Genomic DNA, 14,225 nt, shown 5'->3' on the forward strand with positions numbered 1-14,225 from the left:
TAAGCCATTACAATTATTCAATATGGTATAGAAATTGTCTAACCAATGGTAGTATCATTAGTGAACAATAGATAGAATGTGACCATAACTCTCTTCTTTGAGGGATAATATCAAATCCCCTTCTCATCCCACCATCTTCTACAAGTCTATTGACGGTCTCTATTCCAAAAAGACAAAGGAGCAAAGATACAGGGCCCCTTTCGAACTTCCAGTGTGTCGAAATTTTAGAGAAATAATGCTTACAAAACTACAAGCTATAGAAGCAAATATGATGTATGGATATATATTCATTGTTTTGCCACCTTATCAGGAATATAATATTCAATGTCTTGGCCTATATTTGACAAAATAAGAAAGTGCAAAAAGAGCATACCTGCTAAACTAAAGCATAATTCTCAGCTAAGTGATTCAGAATATGACGTCCCTGGTCAAATATCGTCAGGGGATTAACAATGCTTTCTACATAGATTTCTATAGCATCATATCCTCCATCATCAACAGATTCCTCCACATAAACACTGTACTTTAGTCGTCTGGTTGAACCGTCAAATATCATGATTAATGGGGGAAGCAAAAGTAAAAAGTCTCCGTTATTTGACTCATGAAATTGTATAGTGAATGGATCAAGGAGTGTAGAAACCATAAATAGCGACAGATCTGGATGATGTTTGATGGTAAACAATTTCGTCCAAACTCCACAATTCTTGAAAATCCAGACATCCGATGAAGTATTCGTAAAATTACTTGTATTAATCAGCGAAAGGTCATTTCCCACAACTCCGAGTTGATAATTACAATTGTCTTGTCTAAAAATGGGAAGCTCCAAAGTTCCCCATGTCTCGTCTGCTATATCAAAAGAAATGATTTTGTTAATACCAAGACGATTACATGAAATCCAGTTAATCTTCCCATCGATATATTTACCCAAAGTATTTGTTAGAAAGTTTCCCTGTATCTGGTCATGTACTGTTGTCCAAGAATCAGTCCGTAAACTGTAAATGTAGACCACAATCTTCGGATTGGACACATTGGACATACTATCATAGTAACAAAGACTAGAATAATTGATGAACAGAACTTTATAATCGTCACAAGACTTGTCATATCCAAAACCAAGTTTTGTATTGGAAGAGGAACGCAATGGCGAATCATGTATTTTCTTTGACTTTCTAATAGTTGGGTTCCATATATACATCTCCAATTCGTGATTGCAGAGACAGATGAGTCCATTAACAGAACCGACAAAGAATGATAAATTCGGAGGATCCATGCGAATTAGCTCCTCATCAGTTACTTGTCGTTTGTTAAACAGAGGAGGGAGACGACAAAACTGGAGGTTTTCAAATATAATACCATGGTTTCTGAATTTTTTATCATTGGCTGCTATTTTCAGATGTGTATTCACAAAATGAGGGCTAGAGATTTGTTAATTCCACGATTTTGAAACGGATGTAAATCTCATTAGAGACTATGCGGGCAGCCGTAAGAGAATGTCTGTAAGGATTTCATTTGGGATTATGATTTCAGTTGTTGTAGAAATAGGAGTAGTGAAAATGAAACGATACCATGAGAGAAGGAACTTGAATAGAAGGGTCTGATAAATCCAATCCCGAAATGAAAGAAACGAAAACATGGCGAACAGAGAGTGAAAAACAGAGCAGACAGTGAGGCAGAGTAGTATTTTTGTTTTTCCAACGGCTCTCACTTATATATTAAAGGTGTCGGCACGTTAAATAAAAGAAGAGACTGCTAAACCTAATTAAAAGAGGATGGAATACTGAATATATTTAGAATAATTTTAAATGTGATCTAATATCTATTATATATATTTAGAATAATTTTAAATGTGATCTAGCATTTATTATATATATAATAATTTTAAATGTGATCTAATATGTATTATATATATTTAGAGTAATTTTAAATGTGATCTAGCATTTATTATATATATAATAATTTTAAATGTGATCTAATATGTATTATATATATTTAGAGTAATTTTAAATGTGATCTAGCATTTATTATATATATAATAATTTTAAATGTGATCTAATATCATTATATATATTTAGAAAATTTTAAAATTCAAAGTTCAAGATGAATGTTTGAAATTTTTTCAACTTTTGCCTTTTCCTTGAATGGAGTTTTGTATTTTCTAGGAGATAAATTGCACAATTTGCAAAGATAAATTTACGATTTCACAAAGGGTAATAGTGAAAAATATGGGAGATCAAGAATCAAATCTCTCCTCGTCTAAGCCTTGACGAGCAGATAATATCAAAGTAAGCATAATAATATTTTGCGTGGAAAATAATAAAGTGACAAAGTCATGTGAATTCGCATCTGGCTCGTTTGCGTTCATAGCAACACGGTTAATGGATAGAAGAATTGAGTTTCATCAGCAGGCATTCCCTTGAGAAGCTTGCCTCGAAGTCGAAGACTTCCCTATTGGAGATACCACATTTATTTTACACTAAAAACTTGTCATGTGGAATTGTAAGTCATAAAAACGGTCTTTCTATCTCCATGAGGTAGGAATAAGTCTGAGTACACTTTGTCCTCCTGTTCTACCTCATTATGCTACTACGTTGGGTTTGTTGTTATTGTTGGCTCAATGTGAAGATGAATTATATGGATGTAATTCACTCTTAATTGTAGCTAAAAGTAGTAGCTAGACAACTGAGTGGTATGTCAATACGAGGAAATTAAGTAAGCTCAAATTAAGGAATATTAATTTTCTTGTCATATTACACTAGGTAACTTATAATGATTTTACTTTTAGTATTTTGTGAGGAATGATATCTCGTCTATTCGAAGGTTCTTTTATTTATTAATGAAGAACGAAGGAAAAAAAATCATCCCGTCTATAAATTGCTTTGGATCAAGGTATAGAAACAATAGCTTGTCCTGAATACACGTGCACTTCCTTTTTCCTTTTTTTATTGCGTCTTTTTAGCATAGTTGATGCATATTGTATTTAGTTTTTTAGCAGATAAGTAATTTAGTGTTCAATGATGGAAGGACGTTATATACACACACTCACACGAAATTGGTAAAAGGTGTAATAGAGCACATTAACATATTACAAAATCCAAATCTATTTCCAATAAAAACTTATTAATTCAAACAAATGCTTTTGAATACAAATATTGCACGAATCTAGAAATGCTAACAAGAAAATATGATGTATGGATTCATATATATATTTTAAACTAAGCAGAACTCTTACAGGATATTGTTAGGGGATTAACAATGCTTTCTCCATAGATTTCTGCAGTATTGCATTCCTTAACAATAGCACTGTGCTTGAATTTTTTAGTTGAACCATCAAATATCATGATTTTTCCTGGAATCAAGAGTAAAATTTCACCCTTATCTGACTGGTGAATAGAAAATGTGAAAATGGGTGAATCAAACCTATACAATACGACATATTGAGGATATTCGATGGTGAACCGTTTCATCCATGATACATTAACTCTGCGATCTTTCAAAATCCAGACATCAGAGGTAGTACCTGGCTTACAAGTATAGAGCATAGAAAGTTCACTTTCCACAACTCCCAGTTTGATATTAAAAACTTCTTCTCCACAAATGGGAAGCTCCAAGCTTCCCCATGTCTCGTCTGCTACATCAAAAGAAATGATGTTGCGCACATTGTAATCATGAATACCCGTAGATGCAGCCCAATAAATCTTCCCATTGATAAATTTACCTGAATAATTTAATAGAAAGATTCCCTGAAGTTGGTCATGGAATGTTGTCCAAGAATCAGTTCTCGAACTGTAAATTTTGACAACAACCCTTAGGTTGGACAACTCACCATTGCAAGAATAACCACAATAATCAATAAATAGGGCTTTATAATCGTTACGTGAGTCATCGTATCCAAAACCATATTTGGTATAGCGAGAGGTACCCCACGACGACTTAAGTAACTTCTTAGACTTCTTAATGGTAGGGTTCCATATATATGTATCCCTTCTCCGACTAAAAAGACAAATCAACCCATTGACCGAACCCACAAAGAAAGGTGGTGAACAGGGAGGATCCATGTGAAATAGCTCTTGAGTGAGTTGTTGTTTGTTAAACAGAGGAGGGAGTGAACAAAACCTGATATTTTCAAAGAAGCCTGGAAATAGAACTGTATGATATTTGTTTAATTTGAGATGGGTATTCAAAAAATCGGGGCTAGATATGAGTTGATGCCATGATTTTGACACACACATACATTTCAAGAGAGACTTTGTGGGCAGCCTTAAGAGAATGTCTGTTATGATTTCATTTGGGAGTATCGAATCATGATTTGTAGTGAAAATGAAACGATACCAAGAGAGAAGGAATTTGACCAGAAGGGTCTGATAAATCCAATCCCCAAAAGATAGAAACGAAAACATGGCGGGCGAGCAAGAGAGTGAAAACAGAGCAGAGAGTGAGGGGTGAAGGAGGAGTTGTATTTTTGTTTTTCCAATGGCTCTTGACTTATATATAGACTGCTAAACCTAATTAAAAGATGATGGAATACTAAATATATTTAGAATAATTTTAAATGTGATTTGATATATGTTATATATATTTAGGATAATTCTAAGTGTGATATAATGTATATTATATATGTATAGAATAATTTTGAATGTGATCTAATATCTGTTATATATATTTCGAATAATTTTAAATGTGATCTGATATCTATTATATATATATATATATATATTTAGAACAATTTAAAATGTGATCTAGCTAGTATATATTATATATATTTAGAATAATTTTAAATGTGATCTAATATCTGTTATATATATATAGAACAATTTTAAATGTGATCTAGCTAATATCTATTATATATATTAGAATAATTTAAATGTGATCTAGCTAGTATCTATTATATATATTAGAATAATTATAAATGTGATCTACTGTATGTATATATATATATATATATTTAGAGAGAGAGAGAGAGAGAACAATTTTAAATCTGATCTAGCTAATATCTATTATATATATTTAGATTAATTTTTAATGTGATCTATAATCTATTATATATATGTGTGTGTGTGTGTGAAATTCTAGACTAAAGACCTCATTTCACCATTGAAGGTTCTGGAAGAAAAACTGAATTAGAAAAGAGGAAGAAGAATCGTTTATTTCATCATCTGATCAGTGTTACAATTGTGCCTTATTTATACTTATATTTTAGATTCAATCCACTAGAAATACATTCTCTAACTAACTTTGATTCCCTATCCAATGACAGCTAATTACCCTTTTAACCCACTAACTGATTAATCCCATACTAACTACTTCTAAACAGTTATAGCCAACTGTGTACAGTAATAACAGAAAATGGGAATTCAACACTCCCCCTCAAGCTGAAGGGTGCAGAATGTTAAGCACACCTAGCTTGCCTAACAAATGCAAGTGTTGAGTATGATTCAACCCTTTTGTTAACAAATCAGCTATTTGTTGTTGTGTGTGCACATACACTGTTTGGATTACACCAGCCTTGACTTTGTCTCGAATGAAATGGCAATCGATTTCAATGTGTTTGGTCCTTTCATGAAACACAGGGTTTGCTGCTAGCTGAATGGCAGACTTGCTATCACTCAATACTGTGATTGGCATCTGAATGGACACATTAAGCTCATTGAACAACCCTATCAACCAAGTTACTTCTGCTATAGCTGAAGCCATGCTTCTATACTCAGCTTCAGCTGAGCTTCTAGATACTGTCTGCTGCTTCTTTGATTTCCATGACACTATAGACTCTCCAAACTTTACAATATACCTTGTAACTGATCTTCTAGTATTAGGGCAAGCAGCCCAATCTGAATCACACCAATATGTCAATATTGTGGTAGGTTGAGCCTTCAACCAAATACCTTGGCCAACTGTTCCTTTCAGATACCTCACCACCCTGATAGCTGCTTTCCAATGGGACCTTTTCGGATGTTGCATAAATTGACTAAGTGTCTGAACAGCATAACTGATGTCAGGTCAAGTAATTGTGGCATACATTAACTTGCCTACCAACCTTTGATAAGCTGAGCAATCTATTAATACATCATCTCCATGTAACCCAGTAGCTTTATCAAATTCCACTGAGGTCAATCTCAAATTGGATTCTAATGGAGTAGCTGCTGTTTTTGCACCACTTAGACCAGTATCAGAAATTAGCTCTAACATGTACTTCCTTTGATTCAGAATGATGCCATTCTTGGATCTTAACACCTCAATTCCCAAGAAATACTTAAGCTCTCCCAAATCTTTAAGTTTGAATTGTTTATGCAATGTCTCCTTTGCTTCTTTGATCAGTGCCTCATTGTCCCCAGTAATGAGTAAGTCATCAACATATATCAAAATAATAACCATCCCCTCTGGTTTCTACAAAGTGAACAAGGAGTAGTCATGAGAACTTTGAATGAAGCCTGCTGATAATAAAGTGTTGGTGAGCTTGATGTTCCACTGTCTAGAGGCCTGCTTAAGGCCATACAAGGACTTGATCAACTTGCAAACTTTAGTGGTCCCTTGAGTTCTAAAACCTTCAGGCATCTCCATATAAACCTCCTCATCCAGGTCACCTTGTAAAAAAGCATTGTATACATCTATTTGATAAAGAGACCAGCTTTTTGAAACAGCTAAAGCAATGACACATCTAACCGTAACCATTTTTGCAACTGGAGAAAAAGTGTCATGATAGTCTATTCCCTCCTGTTGACTATAGCCCTTGGCTACAAGTCTGGCCTTGAACCTTTCCACATCACCATTAGCTTGATATTTTATCTTATAGATCCACTTAGAACCAACTGCATGTTTGTCTTTAGGCAAATCAACGACCATCCAGGTTTTGTTGTCTTCTAGTGCCTTGATTTCAAGTTTCATAGCATCAATCCATCTATCATCAGTACTAGCTTGTTTAAAGGTCTGAGGCTCAGTTAAGGTTGAAAACTTGGCAAGATAGATGTGATACTTTGATGACACATGAGTATAACTGAGATGATTAGCAATGGGATACCTGCTACTGTGTCCCTTTATAGAAGTTGAGTAATCTGTCATCCAAATAGGTGGTCTAGTTGTCCTGGTAGACCTCCTAGTAGAAGTTATAGGTGGTTGGGCATTTATTGACTCAGCAGTGTCAACTGAGTTGTCAATGTTGGGCAATATCTCTGTAGGCTCATCACCAATGCCTGCAACCACAGGAACAACAGGTGGGCAATCCTCTGGTACAACCACTTCCAGATAGGCAGGATCTTCAAAACATTCAGGTGACACACTTGTAACAAGTTCTTTAGGAAGTTGTGGAGAAGCAAAGGGAAATATCTGTTCTTGAAAAACAACATCTCTACTGACCAGAAGCTTGTTTGTGTGTAAGTCCAATAACAAATATCCCTTTTGAATTTCTGAATACCCCATCAGAACAACAGACTTTGCCATTTCTGAGAACTTGTCATTCCTTGGAATAACTGATGGATAGCCAAGACATCCTATGACTCTCAAATGACCAAGGGTAGGGGATTTTGAGAACATCATCCCATAAGGACTCTTGCCACCATTAAGTGCTGGTGTTGGTAATCTGTTGATAAGATATACTGCTTCTTTGACACAAAGACCCCAATATATGAGGGGCATACAGGCCTGAAATCTGATTGCCCTAGCTACATTCAAAATATGTCTGTGTTTCCTTTCTACCACACCATTTTGCTGTGGTGTGTGAGGACAACTACTCTGATGTGAGATACCCAAATTTAGGAACAACTCCTTGCACTGAGAGTTGAAGAACTCAGTCCTATTGTCTGATCTTACTGTCTTTATGGTGGAACCAAATTGGTTCTTAATCAGTAATAAGAAATTCTTTATGGCTACAACAGTTTCAGATTTAAGCTGCAATAAATGAATCCATGTATATCTGCTATAATCATCAACAATTGTCAAGAAGTACTATTTCTTATCAAATGTAGGAATCTTATATGGTCCCCATAGATCCATATGTACAAGTTCAAATGACATAGATGTTTTGGAATTACTAATAGGAAATGACAATCTAGGCTGCTTAGCTAAAGGGCAGACAGAACAACTATTCAGTAGTTCAACATCCTTATTATTATGCAGTAAATCTAAGCATTTCAAAACATGAGAAGAAGGGTGGCCAAGTCTTCTATGCCACAGATCACAGTCCTACAGTGATACTCCTGCAACTATTTTCTGATTACTTTGAGTTCCACAAGTGTTCTGTATGTCAGGGTCATCTCTGAGTATGTATAAACTTCCTTCTTCCCTACCAATCCCCTTCACCCTGCCACTGTAAAGGTCCTAAAAGACACAGAAGTCAGGGTAAAAGGAAACAAAGCATGAAAGTTCCCTGGTTATTTGTGACACTGATAGTAAGTTGAACTTAAAATCAGGAACACATAGCACATCCTTGACAGTTTCATTGTCAAACAGAGATATCTCTCCTATGTGTGATATAGTGGCTTTATCACCAGTAGGCAAATTCACCTTGTCATGATGAGGATCAGTTATGCATCTACTGTTTGCTAATAAGTGTTTATCTTCTGTTATATGATGAGAAGCTCCAGAATCTATTATCCATCTATGTAAGCTAGCATTTGTTGAAAAACAATTAGTCATACCTGTCAAGTTGGCCTGCTTCATGTCCTTGTTGTCTTTGCCCAGCATATTCAATATTTGCTTGTATTCTCCATCAGTGAATGTATGTCCTTTAGTGATAAAGGCATTATTCACCTCATGACTGGTAGATGCCACTTGAGTTTGATCTAGATGATCTTTTGAAATGTTGTTTGCTAGATGATTTCCTGTTTGATCTCCAAAGTTGCCATATCCATGATTTCCATGTCCTCCAGAATGAGAATTGGATGGACTTGCCTTTAAGTTGTTAAAACCAGATTTCTTCCTGTTTTTCCAGTCAGCTGGATAGCCAATTAGTTTGTAACATTTCTCCTTAGTATGTCCAGTGTAGTGACAATATTCACATCTTCTTCCTTTGTAATTCAGATTTCCCTGATTATAGTTTTGTCCTCTGTTAACATTCATAGCAATTGTTTCTGGCATTGCATTAGCAATTACCACACAAGTATTTTGTTGCTGGATCTAATCCTCTATAATCATAGCATAAGCTTGATTAATGGATGGAGTAACACCTTTCAACAAAATTTGTCTCTTAGCCTGCTCGTAAGACTCATTCAAACCACTGAGAAACTGAATCAATCTAAGCTGATAGAGATGATCTGCATACTCCTTTGATTTTGGACAAGCACAACTCGGTGAAGGCACAAGTGCATCAAATTCACCCCAGAGATTCTTCAATTTAGTATAGTAAGTCGAGACAGAGTCTGTACCTTGTGATAATGTGTTGATCTCCCTATGCAGTTGATAAATCCTCATTCGATTTACCTTATCGAACCTCTCCTTTAAGTCTTCCCATACTGTATATGCACTGGTAGCATAAACTATTCCACTCAGAAGATTTTCACTAACTGCACTCATCAACCACGATAGAACTATTGCATTACAGGTTTCCATTGTTCATGCAATTCTTCTCGATACAAAGATCTGCTGCAAGCTCCCGTAACAAATCCATATTTCCTCTTCCCTAACAGAGCAATTCGCATTGACCTACTCCAAATTCCATAGTTCTCAGGACCAGTGAGTTTGATAGGAATCAAAGCTGCACCTGAAGCATCTGATGGACCTATATAGAGAGGATCATTCTGATCTATTCTCACGTTCGCCATTGTCGTCTTCTTCGCAACTTTGTTGTATTGAAACAATACTCTGATCTACTAGATAACAAGCATAACCTGCTCTGATACCATGTGAAATTCTAGACTAAAGACCTCATTTCACCATTGAAGGTTCTATCCCTATCCAATTACAGCTAATTACCCTTTTAACCCACTAACTGATTAATCCCATACTAACTACTTCTAAACAGTAATAACCAACTGTGTACAGTAATAACAGAAAATGAATTCAACAATATATATATATATATATATATATATATATATATATATTTATTTAGAACAATTTTAAATGTGATCTAGCTATTATCTATTATATATATTTTAGAATAATTTTAAATTTGATCTAGTGTCTATTATATATATTTAGAATAATTTTAACTGTGATCTAGTTAGTATCTATAGAGAATGGAACAAATTGGTGGATTGTTTAACTAATAATGTTGTTCATTTTGCAGGTACAAATACAATTACAGAAACATACAATCTGGTTCAAGAATTACCACTTCAGGCTCAAGCTATTCTTCTATTGGAAAAATGCAAAATCCCCAATTTGCGCATTAAGAAAGTACAGAATACGGGTTTTACCATACATACAAACACTTCAAGATGAAACTGAGAAGATATATACCAACAGAAACAGGAACATTTCCAAGGAATTTAAGTTAGCTAAACATTGAGAGATGGTTCAGTTCATACATGTTCCTCCGAGACTGTATTATTTGTATACAGTGGTATTAGTTCCTTTGGAACTCATTTCGTACACAATGGACGAGTATGGGCAATGATACTGATACTGTCGTGACTATTTCTCAAATGGTTCTGGTCATTTTGTCGATCTATTTTTTCCTTCTCAATCTTTGAGCCGAAGAAGTCTTCTATGAGATTGATTCCATGACATTTCTGAGAGTTTTAAATGTCTACATGGAAATCACTCAAGCTCAAGGAGATTAATGAATCTTAGACAAGAAAGAGGCCATGGAAGGGCATGGAAGCTTTTGGCAAGCTCAGATGATGAAGATCGGATAGTCCCATCCGGGTCTTAGATTTTGTGTGGTTCTTGCTCCTTCTTTCTTTTTCCTTTTTGTTTGTTTATTTTTTCATTTTGTACTCAAGTCACTTTTGGGCTCGTGTAGGTTGTTTTCGTTGTTTTGTTTTATAATAAATGAGTTGCGGCCCAATTTGAACCAATTTTTTTTATGATTTCACAAAGGATAATAGTGAAAAATATGGGAGATCAAGAGTCAAATCCCTTCTCGACTAAGCCTCGATGAGAAGATAATATCAAAGTAATCATAATAATATTTTGCGTGGAAAATAATAAAGTGACAAAGTCATGTGAATTCCCATCTGGCTTGTTTGTGTTCATAGCAACACGGTTAATGGAACAGTTGTCATACTAGTGACTTGGGTAATTATAAAGATGTACATAGTGTGAGGTCCATCACGTGTTCTATATATTAGTCAATTTTTGCTACTCAATTGCTACAAGTAATTGTTAAAAAGGAATAGTGATAAGAGTTGAAAATAAAAGATTCGGTGGTTGGCAAATTGGTAAGATTTGCAACCCTTTGGACTTTGCTACATTTGCATATGTCATTAGTGACATAGACATGGTTTTCTCCTTCTATAAATAGAGCATTCTTGCTCATTTGTAAAACACAAAAAGTTAGAGAGAAAAAATATATTTTGAGAGCAAAGTGAGGTATTCCATAGACTATATAAGAAAAAATAGTTTGTGAAGAAAAATAGAGTGTGAGCGATATTTTAGTAAGGTGGAAATCAAAAGAGTGTTATTCCTTTTGAGTGTGTAGTAGTCACTTCGAGTATTGTATTCGTAACTGTGTGTAAAAATTCCTTGCTATAGTGATATCAGTTGCTCCTCTTGGCCCGTGATTTTTTCCCTTAATTAGAAGGGTTTCCACGTAAAATTTTTGGTGTCATTATTTTCCCATTTTATTTCCATTATTTTGACCATATTTATTTTTTGTGTTAGTTCGCGTTTTCCCAACACATAGAAGAACTGAGTTTCATCAGCAGGCATTCCCTTGAGAAGCTTGCCTCAAAGTCGAGGATTCCCTATTGGAGATACCACATTTATGTTACACTAAAACCTTGTCATGTGGAATTGTAAGTCTTAAACACAGTCTTTCTATCTCCACGAGATAGGAATAAGTTTAAGTATGCTTTGTTCTCCTCATACCTCATTATGGTACTACACTGGGTTTGTTGTTATTGTTGGCTCAATGCGAAGATGGATTATATAGATGTAACTCACTCTTAATTGTAGCTGAAAATAGTATCTAGGCAACCAAGTGGTATATCAATAAGAGGAAAGTACACTCAGATTAAGAAATACTATATTAATTTTCTTGTCGAATTACACTAGGTAACTTATAGTAATTTTACTTTTAGTATTTTGTGAGAATGATATTTTTGTCTATAAATTGCTTTGGATCAAAGTATAGAAATAATATCTTGTCTAGAATACATGTGCACTTCCTTTTTCATTTTTTGTAGTGCCTTTTTCTTGTCTAGAATACATGTCCATTCGAAGTTGGGCTGTCTAGATAAGGAAAGTCAAAACCGGATTTTAGAGGGATATTTTGGTCTTTTCCTTACCAAATCAGAATTATTCGTTTTTAGTAAGATTTTAAGGGTCTAATCCTATTAGGTTCAATTTTATAATCCTAAAATACGTCTAGGGTTTTAGTTGAGAGTTCAAGAAGAGAAAAGAAGAGAAAAGAAGAGAAAAGAGGAGAAAAGATGAGAGGATCAAGCGTTCATCGAGAGTCTTACGTTTTGTTGCAGATTTTCGCCATGGGTTTAATCCCTAAGAAGTATGTAAGCTTCCATAGTGTTGGGTTAGTTCACCCACACACCAATCATGTTATTTTCAACAATATTTCATTCTTGAAGTTGAAAGATTAGAGTTCTTGATGAGTTCTAGATAGGTGTTCTTGAAGTTCATTCTACATATTGTTGTGTTGGGGTTTTGATGATTTCTTCAGATGAAATTTAGTGATTTGAGTGTTGTTTTAAGTAGATTAGAGTGTAATTAAGTTAAGTAATCGAATCCAAGTGATTGGGGAAGAAACTGTTCGATTCTAGGCGAGTTAGGGTGAGAAAACGAGCAAAGAAAGTCGTCGAAGTTTTCTGGGTTGGGGCCTGGCGTATCACGCCAGCCAGAGCTCCCCAACCACTTCTCTGAACTTTAGGGGATGGCGCCCCGCACCACTCAGAGCGCCAGGGTCGCCTGCCCCCACTCGTTCTTCATCGTTTCGTCCGTTTGAGTTCTTTCAAAGGGTACATTTACTCCCCTTTGATTCTAAACACTCTAAACTACTTCTAAACACCTAGAAAACATTCATAACCTTGAATTCATAATTCAAATTCAAGGTAGAGTTAAGAATTAAGTTTTGAGAATTCTTTCGAACATTCTAAGAAAGTCCCTTGAGTCCTTTCGTGGAGTCTTCTACAACTTCTAGTAACTTGTTTCAAGACCCAAGTAAGTGAGCATGAGAGTGATGAGAATGTATTCACGAGTCTACTTTGTCATCATGAGATCCTTAATATCATTAACCATAACTCTTGAATTCAAAATTCACATTCAAGAGAGAGTTAAGAGTAGAGTTTCAAGGAAGACTTTGAGTTCAATGGTTAATCCTTTGAGATCCATCATCGATTTGAGTTAAGTTTGAGGAAATAAGTAAGAGAAAGAGAAAAGTTGTATACATGAGTTCCATGTAGTTTGTAGACCTTCGAGTCGAGTCGTTCATGCCCAAAAATGTCATGACCCTAGCCTACATCATGGACGTGGCCGGCACTCGAAAACCATTGTTGGTCCCTAAGCAAACCCTCATCCTGGCTGACTACAAGCGGAAAACTGATTCAAGCATCCAAAGCTTAAAAACTGAATAAAATCAATAACTCAAATACAAACTTTTACTCAAAAGAAAACTCTGAATAAAAATAATATATTCAAATCGCCATAAAATAGGCAACTTAAGTCTTTAAAACATTTAATAAAATAAATAAATAATACAGACTTCTCAACTATACTGACTATCTATAAAGTCTCTAACTGATAAAGATGGAAGTCGGGACAAGACCCACGACATCCTGACTAAACTGAAAAGTAAATGAAATCCTCCGGAAACAAGAAGGCTCACCATAGCTAACTCAAACTCCCGGATGTATCAATGAATCTCCTGTTGATGATCCTAAATACTTGTGTCTGCATCATGAGAAGATGCAGGTCAAATGGCTCAGCACGTGGAATGTACGAGTATGTAAGAGGAATTCTAAAACATAAACATAAGCTTGAAACTTGATAAAAAGGAAACATACTTACCTCTTCTCAAACTTTCTCAACTCAAGAAATACTCAAGGATACTCAAAGCTACACAACTTAATCAACTCATAAGTACTCAAGGATAAGATACTCAACTCAAAGATATGATACTC

The 14,225-nt window shown here is 35.1% G+C and overlaps 2 protein-coding genes and 1 pseudogene across 2 annotated transcripts; all 3 read right to left on the minus strand.

The window, feature by feature from the left end:
- Positions 1–376: 376 nt before the first annotated feature.
- LOC107058044 (F-box/kelch-repeat protein At3g23880-like) lies at positions 377–1,270 on the minus strand. The gene has a single exon (XM_015303335.1). The coding sequence runs from the start codon at positions 1,268–1,270 to the stop codon at positions 377–379; it is 894 nt and encodes a 297-aa protein (XP_015158821.1).
- A 1,838-nt stretch (positions 1,271–3,108) lies between these two features.
- On the minus strand, positions 3,109–4,516 carry LOC107058049 (F-box/kelch-repeat protein At3g23880-like). Its single transcript, XM_015303341.1, has one exon. It carries the CDS (start codon positions 4,395–4,397, stop codon positions 3,213–3,215), a length of 1,185 nt encoding a protein of 394 aa, XP_015158827.1. The 5' UTR covers positions 4,398–4,516; the 3' UTR covers positions 3,109–3,212.
- An 840-nt stretch (positions 4,517–5,356) lies between these two features.
- On the minus strand, positions 5,357–10,967 carry LOC107058053 (uncharacterized; annotated as a pseudogene).
- Positions 10,968–14,225: the final 3,258 nt, after the last annotated feature.

Source organism: Solanum tuberosum, unplaced genomic scaffold (assembly GCF_000226075.1).
Source record: "Solanum tuberosum cultivar DM 1-3 516 R44 unplaced genomic scaffold, SolTub_3.0 scf00424, whole genome shotgun sequence".
NCBI classification, from domain to species: domain Eukaryota; kingdom Viridiplantae; phylum Streptophyta; class Magnoliopsida; order Solanales; family Solanaceae; genus Solanum; species Solanum tuberosum.